The sequence below is a fragment of the Etheostoma cragini genome, unplaced genomic scaffold, assembly GCF_013103735.1.
Source record: "Etheostoma cragini isolate CJK2018 unplaced genomic scaffold, CSU_Ecrag_1.0 ScbMSFa_3539, whole genome shotgun sequence".
NCBI classification, from domain to species: domain Eukaryota; kingdom Metazoa; phylum Chordata; class Actinopteri; order Perciformes; family Percidae; genus Etheostoma; species Etheostoma cragini.
In genome coordinates, this window is record NW_023267818.1 from 8,680 (window position 1) to 19,868 (window position 11,189).

The window sequence follows — 11,189 nt, forward strand, 5'->3', positions numbered from 1 at the left end:
GGCTCACCTCTTCCTCTTCTCCTCCTCCTCATCTGCTCCTCCCCCCTTCATTTACTGGAAACCAGGTGAGCTCCTCTGCAGGGTGTGTGTGTGTGTGTGTGTGTGTGTGTGTGTGTGTGTGTCTCTCTGTGTGTTTTTGTTAGTGTGTGTTTTTGGATGAGATTCAACATTTTCGTCATTGTGCAGAGTACAAAGTACAACGTGATCTTTAATTACAGACAAGCAGAAGGAGGAATGTGTTTTCCTTGACAAAGTCTTTTAAAACACTTCCTTATTCGAGGGGTTAATGCTGTTGGGTCCGGTCCTTTAAACAGGTTCTGGAGGATTTCTTTGGTCCAGGGTGATGTCTGAGGTTTAGTAGCAGGATGTCAGGGTGTTAACATGTCTAGAGGACCTGGGGGAGTTGTTCTGCTTTAACACTTGGCCCGGGACCTCCATCTGGCCCCCATCCTTTGACCCGCTTCAGTTTACATATCACTCAAACCTCTCTGAGAACTGAGACCAGATGTATATGATGTATATATATGGGTATGTGTGCGATCTGCACATGCATATATGTGTATCTAAATATTTCTCATATTTTTAAAATGCTAGCCATCTTTTTTATATGTTGTATTTTAACATTATTTATAATTGCAGTTTTAGCTGCTGATGGGTTCCTATGTGTCTGTTTTATGGTCCGATGCGACGTCATTTCCTCCTACACTGCACTTCCCAAAGTGTTTTTGGAATGATAATAAAAATAATCTTGAATCTTGAAAGTTTTATAAGACCAGAATAACTATGACTATACTGTCTGAACTACATGTACAGATATGTGTAATGTAGCAGCAGAAACATTAGATTAGATTAGACTTTATTCATCCCACAGCAGGAAAATGTACATAAATAAATAATTCATTTGAATTTATTACAGCAGCAGCATTTTCTACAATAAGAGCAAAAACAAACAAATACACAAGTAAACACACAACAAGTAAACAGCAGCCAGTGAGCAGAAGGTATGGCTGAATGTAAGTAACATCAAATTATACTTGTAGTAAGAATAATATAGATATATAGATATATATACTGGACTAACAGAATATAACACACTATAGACGAAGAAGTGTGTGTGTGTATTCAGTGTGTGTGTGTGTGTAGGGGGGGGGGGGGGGGCAGATAAACCAATATAGTCTTTTGAATAGAGAGGGACTCCGACAGCATAGAGACCAGTTGGTAAATATAGATGATGTCATATGTTTTGCCTCCTACAACAGATTCAATAACTGTGTAGAATAGACCGTTGTGCCAAATAGAGTCGAATGCCTTTTTGAAATCTATGAAACATTCTCTCTCTCTCTCTCTCTCTCTCTCTCTCTCTCTATTTATATCAAACATTATGAGCATCGGGGCAATTTTAAAACACAAAAAAACTAAAATAAATTCACATTTAAAAAGAGGTAAAAACAGTCAGAATACAAAAATAAAAGTTATAACATCATTAAAATTGACAAACATTTGTAACATAGTAATCTTCTGAAATCGTTGAAAGAAGTGTGATAAAAAAAACTAAAAACTTTAAGAAAATGTACAAATACTTGATTAAAAGTGACAAACGTTGACAAAAAAAATCTTTAATCTCCCAAAACATCTAAAATCCAGCTGTGGATCACGTTCTATGGACAATTACTGTTAAAATACACAGAAACACAGCTGTTAATACACTGATACACAGAAACACACATGTTAATACACTGATACACAAACACATGTTAATACACTGATACACAGAAACACACATGTTAATACACTGATACACAAACACATGTTAATACACTGATACACAAACACATGTTAATACACTGATACACAAACACATGTTAATACACTGATACACAAACACATGTTAATACACTGATACACAAACACATGTTAATACACTGATACACAAACACATGTTAATACACTGATACACAAACACATGTTAATACACTGATACACAAACACATGTTAATACACTGATACACAAACACATGTTAATACACTGATACATAAACACATGTTAATACACTGATACACAAACACATGTTAATACACTGATACACAAACACATGTTAATACACTGATACATTACTACAAATTGCTGTAACATAAATGTTAAATTAGAAAAATCCCCTCGATGTCCATAATTTATCAGGTTTTGCTCATTTCTGCTGCTAGCTCCGTGCTCCGAGGCTTCTCTAGATCTAATGTGTGCCTTCACTTCCCTTTGTTTACGGAATGAAGGCACTCATTATATATGGGCCACAGCGAGAGCAAAGAGTTTAGAGTCGGAAAAGAGAACAATCCGCCAAGTGCAACTAGTCTAATGTGATCAAAGATAGTATATAGTGGACAAGAGAGCCTCTGCTCCCCCATCCAGCCTACTGCTCCCAATAAGAGACACAATAACACCAACATCTTCCTATTTACATGGTGATATGTTTATAGTAACAGCGTGTACAAATAACAAGGTCACATGAGACACAGCCATCTTCTACCTTCATAAAAACTGGGAACTATATTCTCAGAAAGGCAAACCACTGCTACTTCAGCTACTTGGGTGGAGTGATTTGCTCGCAGCACCTGAGAAGCCCCGTGGTGAGGAGCAGATGGGAGTCAAGAGCAGATAGGCAACAAGTAGCCTACAAGATGCTAACCAGAGTCTTCTGTAATGTCAACACAGTAAAAATGGATCTACATAAGGAAGTTAGTTCTCTGCTAGCTTAGCTACAAGTTAGCATCAAACACAACAAAGGCTGTCAGTTGAATGGTGTTTTGAGCTAACGTTAGCATCAATCAACCATAGATAGCTATGTTTCTCAAATGATTTCCATCTGCTGTTATTGTTTGTAATGAGTAAACTTTAATATTTTAAGGATTTCACTAATTTCTGTATGACACGTTATGCCGTAAACCGTTTAAATCTGAGTATGAGACTCACTTCAGGTAGTAACCAAGGGTAACAACGATGCTTTTCAGGTGTTGCGCTAATCACTCCTCCAAATCAGCATTGCTTTTCCTTCTGAGGATGTAGTTCCCAGTTTGGATGCGGTTCCTTTAAAAACACCAGGAAGCTCTAAATGTCTCTTAGTGAAGGGGAGTGTGACGTTGCTGCTTTAATCCACTTCCTGTTCACAGTGTGAGTCTGATCCAGCTTTGTTCTTGTAACCTTTATTACAAGTTAACATGAGAAGTTTTAACCCTTGAGTCGTCCTCCCGGGTCAAAAAGATGAAGCTGTTATTTTGGAGCTCTGCAGGCGGCCTCTGCGTTGGGTTATTACACAATACCAGCAAGAAGGCATCGTCTCAAACTGTCAACAGGGTTCATGGAGAGAGACTAACAAGAAGGTTCTCCCCAAAACCACTAGTCTGGTCTTTCCATTGTTGGGATTGTGAAGCGGCCAGAGTCTCTCGGCTCTACCTCCCAGTACCACGGCCCAGTTAGAGGTGATGCTGCTGCTTCAACCTCTCTGGATCATCAGGACTCAGCGGATCCTGCAACACATCCTCCTACTGATCCCTTGACTGAGACCATCATCTGAAGAAGAGAAGAGAAGAGATACATGAGTGTTTCCAGAGACTCCCTCCATCAGCTGTCAGTCAGTGAAGCAGCACATCCAGTATAAAGAGCAGCAGAGACTTCAGTCCTGTTCAGACACCAAGTGGAGCGGCTGTGTAGAGAAGCCTGCTTCCTTTTAGCTCTCATGTTAACTAACCTAACTTTTGATAAGAGGACACATCTGTTGTTTTGCAGTTAATAGAAATAAAGGAACATTTAAAATACTAAATGTGTTTAGTTTGATACTAATGAAACCATCCACTCCAACACTGACCACAGAGTCTCCAGTCTACAGTCTGAACTCTGCTTCAGATCACACAGCTGCTTCATGTCTGAATCCTTCAGGTTGTTGTTCCTTAGGTCCAGCTCTCTCAGATGGGAGGGGTTGGACTTCAGAGCTGAGGCCAGAGCAGCACAGCTGATCTCTGACAAACCGCAGCACCACAATCTGGATAAAGAATAAATGAAGAAGATAACAATCCATTTATTATCCAATCAGATGTGTTGATGTAGCTCAACATTACTTTGTCCTAATCAATTAACTTTCCCCTAAAATGAGGATTGTTTACATTAGTTTTCTATTTCTATGAGCAGTGCAGATTAAACAATTTATATTTTACAACAAAGATACTTGTTGTGACTTTATTTGTTAACTGTGTAACTGTCTAGGACATGCTTCTCTCTGTGCTTATTCAACGTGTGTGTGTGTGCAAGTGAGTCTGAATTAGTGAGTGAGTGAGAGTGTGTGTAATTGTGTGTTTTTGTGTGTCAGTAAGTGTGGTTGTAAGAGGGTTTGTGTGTCTGTGAGTGAGTGTGTGTGTGTGTGTATCTGTGTGTTCTTTTGTGTGTGTGTGAGTGTGTGTGTGAACAAACTGCTCAGACTCACACACTGAAAACTGACAAAGAGTTGTGTTGATTTGTACTCAGACAAACACAGAAAACAGGGGAACTGATAGAAATGTAAAACTTCTTTTATGATTTGATAAATAAATTACACTGGACAACAGTAAAATACATGAACTGACCTCAGAGTCTCCAGTCTACAGTCTGGACTCTCCAGTCCAGCACACAGCTGCTCCACTCCTGAATCCTCCAGGTTGTTGCCGCTGAGGTCCAGGTCTCTCAGATGGGAGGGGTTGGACTTCAGAGCTGAGACCAGAGCAGCACAGCTGATCTCTGACAAACTGCAGTTCCTCAATCTGAATAAAGAATAAATGAAGAAGATAACAATCCATTTATTATCCAATCAGATGTGTTGATGTAGCTCAACATTACTTTGTCCTAATCAATGACCTTTCCCCTAAAATGAGGATTGTTTAAACTGAGTTCTTAGTTCTATGTGCAGGGCAGGTCTGACATTAATGTTATTATGTGTTGCTTTATTTCCACATATATTTAAAAGATAGATTTATTACGTGAAACCAATGTATTTTATGACTTAAGTTGCATCTCTAACTCTTAAAATGTAAAATGTGTAATTTAAGAACGAGGCTACAGGTAGAAAATAGTAATTGTGTTAAAACCTGGTAGAAATCATCTCTCCTTGTTTTTATACAAAGTTAATGTTTAATTACACATTGTTCCTCTTACTTAAAAACTAATTGGTGAGAAAAATTGAAAATGGCCAAATGTAAATACACAAATCTTAATGAAATAATCTCAGTAAAGATAGAAACAGGGACCTTTAGTTAGTTCTGTTGAAGTTCTGATATTAATGTTATGTTTTGCTTTCTTTCTAAATACATTTTTGAATGATTTATTACATGAAACAATGTACTTTTGTGTCTTTAATTTTATCTCTCTGACTCTTAAAATGTAAACTGTGTAATTTAGGTCAGAACTAAAGAAAGTGACAATTTGAAAACAAAAATAAGACTTTCTATAATAGAAAGTGAAGAAAGTAAAGAGCGAAACATGGACAGCACTTCTGCTGCTCTCATTTCAAACCACAGACTGAGGCTATCCTCATCACCACTGTCATCTTCATCAGCACACAGCTGACTGACTGAGAGCTCTGCTTCATCCTCATCATCTTCATCACTGGATCAGATGTGCACTGAGCAAAGAGAGATGCAGCTTCTCTTCATCTGAAATGTAATCTATTACCTCCCCGTCCAAACATGTCTGCAGTGCATCATTTCTGATCCTGTTTACCGTCAGGACCCAAAGTGACATCATTTTGTGAGGAAGCATCAGACACATGTTGAGGTTTCACCTTGTTGGAGACAGATCAGACTGAAGAGACTGAAGAGTGTGTGTGTGTGTGTGTGTGTGTGTGTTTGTGTATGTATGCGAGTATGCGAGTGTGTGTGTGTGTGTGTGCTGAGTGTACACCTCAGAGTCTCCAGTCTACAGTCTGGACTCTCCAGTCCAGCACACAGCTGCTTCACTCCTAAATCCTTCAGGTTGTTGTAGCTCAGATCCAGGTCTCTCAGGTGGGAGGGGTTGGACTTCAGAGCTGAGGCCAGAGCAGCACAGCTGATCTCTGACAGACTGCATCTCTCTAATCTGAATAAAGAATATATGAAGAAGATAACAATCCATTTATTATCCAATCAGATGTAGCTCAAAATTACTTTGTCCTAATCAATGACCTTTCCTCTAAAATGAGTATTGTTTAAAATGAGTTGTTAGTTCCCCTGGTCCAAATTACCTTGTTTCCCTGGGCTGTGCTTCCTGGGATCCCTCTGGTCCTGGTTCCCGGGATTCCCCTCGAGGTCCCCCCGGCCCCAATTCCTTGGGGTTCCCGGGTCCCAGTTCCTAGGGTCCCCTATTCCTAGTTCCCAAGGTTAACCTCCCCCACAGTTTCCCCGGGGCCGTTTCTGTTCCCGTCACTGTGCCCGTTTTTGTACCTGTCTCCGTGCCCGCCCCCGTGCCTTTTTGTATCCCTGTTTTTGTCTCAGTCCCTGTCATCGTTTACGTACTTGTCTTCCTCCCTACTCCAGTGTCAGTCCCGTTTAAGCCTGTCCGGTCTGTCTCTAAGTCTTTCCCCTCCTCCCCGTCTGTTTTTAAGCCCTTTCCGTCCGACTGGGTCCAAGCACACTTGCCGTTTGTTCCTGGTTCCCTATTTTGTGCGCCCTCTCCTGCACCTTCTGGTGGGCTCTCTTGCGTGCTCTCACATGCCCCTTCTCATGCGGTCTTTCATGCCCTTTCTTGTGTGCTCTCTCATTCCCCCCTCGTGCGCCCTCTCGTTCCCCTTTTGGTCCTTCCTCTCGTGCCCCCTCTCATGCCCCCTCTGGTGCTCTCTCTGGTGCGCTCTGTTGTGCGCCCTCTCGTGCGCCCTACCATTCCCTGTCTCAGATCCCTCTCTAGTTTCCTTGTGCCCTTTCCTCGTTTCCTTCTCTCATGCCCTTTCCTGGTGCCCTTCTATCATGCCCACCCTCCTGCCCTTTCATCCCTTTTCTCATCTCTTCTCTTGTTCGCCCTCTCGTTCTTCCTCTTGCTTGCCCTCTCATTTCCTTTCCTCTCTTGTCCCCTCTCTTGTCTCCTCCTTCCGTCCCCTCTCTCGTTTCCTCTTCTTGCTTGCCCTCTTGTCCCTCATCTTGCTTGCTTTCATGTTCCCTATTTCGCTCATTCTCTTGTTCCCTCTCGCGCTCGTCCTCTCATGTCCTCTCTTGTCTCCTCTCTCGTCCCCTTTCTCGTTCGTCCCTTCTCTCGCTTGCCCTCTCATTCCCTCTCTCGCTCGTCCCCTCTTTCCCTCTCTATTTCTGTCTCCAGTCCCTTGTGCCACTAGTTCCCTTGTCCTAGTTCCCCTGTGCCCTAGTATCCCAGTTCTCCTAGGCCCTCAGTGCCTCAGTCGCTAGTGGCAGTGTGTCTTTGTTCCCAAGTGTTGTTGTTCGCTTGTCTCCCTGTGCCTCCGGTCCCCAGTTCCCTCTCTCCTCAGTGTCCTCCGCCCTTTGTTTTTTGTTTCTTATTTTTTGACATCTGTGATCTGTCCTGGTGGGGGGGTGGGGAGGTTCTGTTGTGGTTTGGGTTTTTTCTTTTGGTTCATTTCCTCCTTTTTTATCCTGTCTGTTTTTTCTCCCTGGTCTTGGGTTGTTGGTTCTGTCTTGTGTTCCCCTGAGTGTCTGTATGTTTGGTTTCCTGTTTTATTTTGAAGTTTGGTTTTTGTCTCGTCCTGTCTTTAGTTTTTCTTCCTGTGTCTTCCCGCTCTTGTGATTATCTGATGTTTTCCACCTGCTTCCCTGCTCTCTTGTCACGTTCCCTTTCGTTACTTCATTACCTCATTGCCTTGTTACCTCATTACCTTGTGTAATTAATGTCTGTGCCTCCCTTGTCTCTTGTCAGATTGTTTTTTTCCGGTATCCCTGTGCTGGGCTGTTTGTATACCTAACAGAGTTTTCAGTGTTGGTTTCTATTCCCGTGATCTGTGTATCCCCAACTGTTTTTCCTGCCTTTGTTCCTGTTTTTGTGTTGACTTTTTCCCTGCTACCTTTTTGGATTTTTGGGGGTTTTGTTTTTTGGATTTGGCTTTTTCATTTTTGCTCCTTGTGTTCTCCTTGGACATTTGTGGAATCAATTTGTGTTAAACTGCTCCCACCTGCCTCCCTCATCTCTGCTTTTGGGTCCTTATTCCGCCACAACCATCACACTGGAAAACAATAAAATCCATGAACTGACCTCAGAGTCTCCAGTCTACAGTCTGGACTCTCCAGTCCAGCACACAGCTGCTCCACTCCGGAATCCTTCAGCTTGTTGTAGCTCAGGTGCAGCTCTCTCAGATGGGAGGGGTTGGACTTCAGAGCTGAGGCCAGAGCAGCACAGCTGATCTTTGACAAACTGCACTCCATCAATCTGAATAAAGAATAAATGAAGAAGATAACAATCCATTTATTATCAAATCAGATGTGTTGATGTAGCTCAACATTACTTTGTCCTAATCAATGACCTTTCCCCTGAAATGAGGATTGTTTAAAATGAGTTGTTAGTTCTATGTGCATGGCAGTTCTGATATTAATGTTATCATGTGTTGCTTTATTTCCACATATATTTAAAAGATAGATTTAATACATGAAAAAATGTATTTTATGACTTTAGTTGCATCTCTCTAACTCTTAAAATGTAAAATGTGTAATTTAGGAACGAGGCTAAAGGCAGAAAATAGTAATTGTGTTAAAACCTGGTAGAAATCATCTCTCCTTGTTTTTATACAAAGTTAATGTTTAATTACACATTTTTCCTCTTAATAAAATCTAATTGCCGAGAACTATTGAAAATGACCAAATATAAATACACAAATCCTAATTCAAAGCCCATGTTGCAGGTTTAATTTGTGCTATTTGCTTGTTGGTAATAAATATTTGAACTGTTATCCATTTTATTTGATTATGTAGGATATCGAAAAACACACTATAACACGAAAAGTAGGCACTATTTACAGTGTTTTATTTTGTCCCCCATAATGCATTGCATGACGTCACATTAGGGAGAAAACATAACAGCTTGCGTTATCTTTGCCACTGGTAAACCCTTGAGGGGTTAGGGTTAGTGTTAGGGAGATAAATGAAGGAGACTTCCCCAAAATCTTGACAATTCCTCATTTGCCCTCTCCCGTCTGGCAGGTTGGTAATTATTCAGCTGCTGGCCTTTTACTCCTCTTCCTCCTCTTCCTCATATCAGTCAGTCGCCGTAATTCTAGTGCCAGGCTGAGACTTAACTCCCCAGTGTGATGTCATCGATGAATTGACTTTGAAAACCCGTGAATACCAAAAACGAAAAAAAACTAACTTTTAACGCTATTTGGAGACATTTTAAAAAATGATATACATATCCTGAGTGCTTTTTGTACCCAATAATCAACAGCGGTGGTTAACCTGCAACATCTGGATACCGGCTCCACCCTCGCAGCTGGAATGGGGGGGTGTGAGTGTGTGTGTGTGTGTGTGTGTGTGTGTGTGTGTGTGTGTGTGTGTGAAAACAAGGGAGTTGATTGAAATGTAAAACTTCTGTTATGGATTTAAATTTGATAAATTACACTGGACAACAATAAAATACATGAACTAACCTCAGAGTCTCCAGTCTACAGTCTAGACTCTCCAGTCCAGCACACAGCTGCTCCACTCCTGAATCCTTCAGGTCTTTGTTGTAGCTCAGGTCCAGGTCTCTCAGATGGGAGGGGTTGGACTTCAGAGCTGAGACCAGAGCAGCACAACTGATCTCTGACAAACTGCATCTCCAAAATCTGAATAAAGAATAAATGAAGAAGATAACAATCCATTTATTATCCAATCAGATGTGTTGATGCAGCTCAACATTACTTTGTTCTAATCAATGACCTTTCCCCTAAAATGAGGATTGTTTGAACTGAGTTGTTAGTTCTATGTGCAGGGCAGTTCTTATATCAATGTTATCATGTGTTGCTTTATTTCCACATATATTTAAAAGATAGATTTATTACAGGAAACATGTACTTTTGTGTCTTTAATTTCCTCTCTCTGACTCTTAAAATGTAAACTGTATAATTTAGGTCAGAACAAATTAAAATACACAAATAAGACTTTTTGTATAAAAACTGAAGAAAGTAAAGAGAGAAACATGGTGTGTGTCTGTGTGCGATTGAGTCAGTGAGTGACTTTGTGTGTGTCTATTTGTGTGCGCGGGTGAGTCTGCATGTGTGTGAGTATGTATGTATGCCTGTGTGTGTGTGTTTGTGTGTGTTAGCTTGTTAAATGTCTGACATGACTAAGTCCTAATCTTGTCCTGAGGTCGTTAGGGATCATCGTAGTATCAGCCCTCTTACTCTTTTTTAGATTTCCCTTATGAATTTCCTGCCCAGAAACTACGGCTGAAAATGACCTTATAGCTAATAATGTTACTGCTGAGCTGAGCATTGTCCCTGTCAAATACATGAATACATAAATAAATAAACTGTTACTGATATTAAAGAGCTGTACAACCTCAAGCATGATTTATAATATCAATGTGTGTAAAGTGTGTATCTTTACTCTAATACTGATGTCTACAGCTGTACATTGATTTATTGTGTTGATGATCTGGATTTACCGAGCCTTTCTGCAGTTCCTCACAGCTGGAATCAGTCTCAGTTTTCCCTCCAATGATGTGTTGTACTTCTTCAGGTCCAACTCATCCAGAACCTCCTCTGACATCTGCAGCTTGTAGGCCAGAGCTGAGCAGTGGATCACAGAGAGGTACTTTGATTTCTTCTCTGACTTCAGGAACTCTTGGATCTCCTGATGGACTGAGTGGTCCTTTATCTCCGTCAGACAGTGGAAGATGTTGATGCTTCGGTCAGGAGAGGTATTTGTCTTCTTCATCTCCTTCAGGTTGTTGATGGCTCTCTGGATGATTTCTGGACTGTTGTCTGTCTGACCCAGCAGGCCTCTTAAGAGTCTCTGGTTGGACTCCAGAGAGAGGCCATGAAGGAAGCGGACAAACAGGTCCAGGTGTCCATTTTTACTCCTTAGGGATTTCTCCATGGATCTCTTCAGGAAGACATCTAGGGATGTTTTCTGAAAAGACTTAAAAATCTTCTTGAATAAAGATTTTGAGTTTGAGTCCCTGTGCTTGAAGTCTGGTCCCAGGAAGTCCTTGAGTACCTGTGTGTTCCTGTTGGTGTAACAGTGGAACAGGTAGACTGCAGCCAGAA

The 11,189-nt window shown here is 41.1% G+C and overlaps 1 protein-coding gene across 1 annotated transcript in view; it reads right to left on the minus strand.

Moving 5' to 3' along the window:
- Positions 1-3,262: 3,262 nt before the first annotated feature.
- Positions 3,263-11,189, minus strand: part of LOC117940867 (NLR family CARD domain-containing protein 3-like) — a 10,781-nt gene continuing 2,854 nt past the window's right edge. Inside the window, exons 5-11 of the mRNA XM_034865990.1 lie at positions 10,586-11,188; positions 9,588-9,764; positions 8,204-8,377; positions 5,918-6,091; positions 4,609-4,782; positions 3,858-4,031; positions 3,263-3,562 (exon numbers count right to left, since the gene is read on the minus strand). Coding sequence (XP_034721881.1) covers position 3,562; positions 3,858-4,031; positions 4,609-4,782; positions 5,918-6,091; positions 8,204-8,377; positions 9,588-9,764; positions 10,586-11,188 — 1,477 coding nt within the window. The 3' untranslated portion in view covers positions 3,263-3,561. The remainder of the gene's footprint in view (positions 3,563-3,857; positions 4,032-4,608; positions 4,783-5,917; positions 6,092-8,203; positions 8,378-9,587; positions 9,765-10,585; position 11,189) is intronic.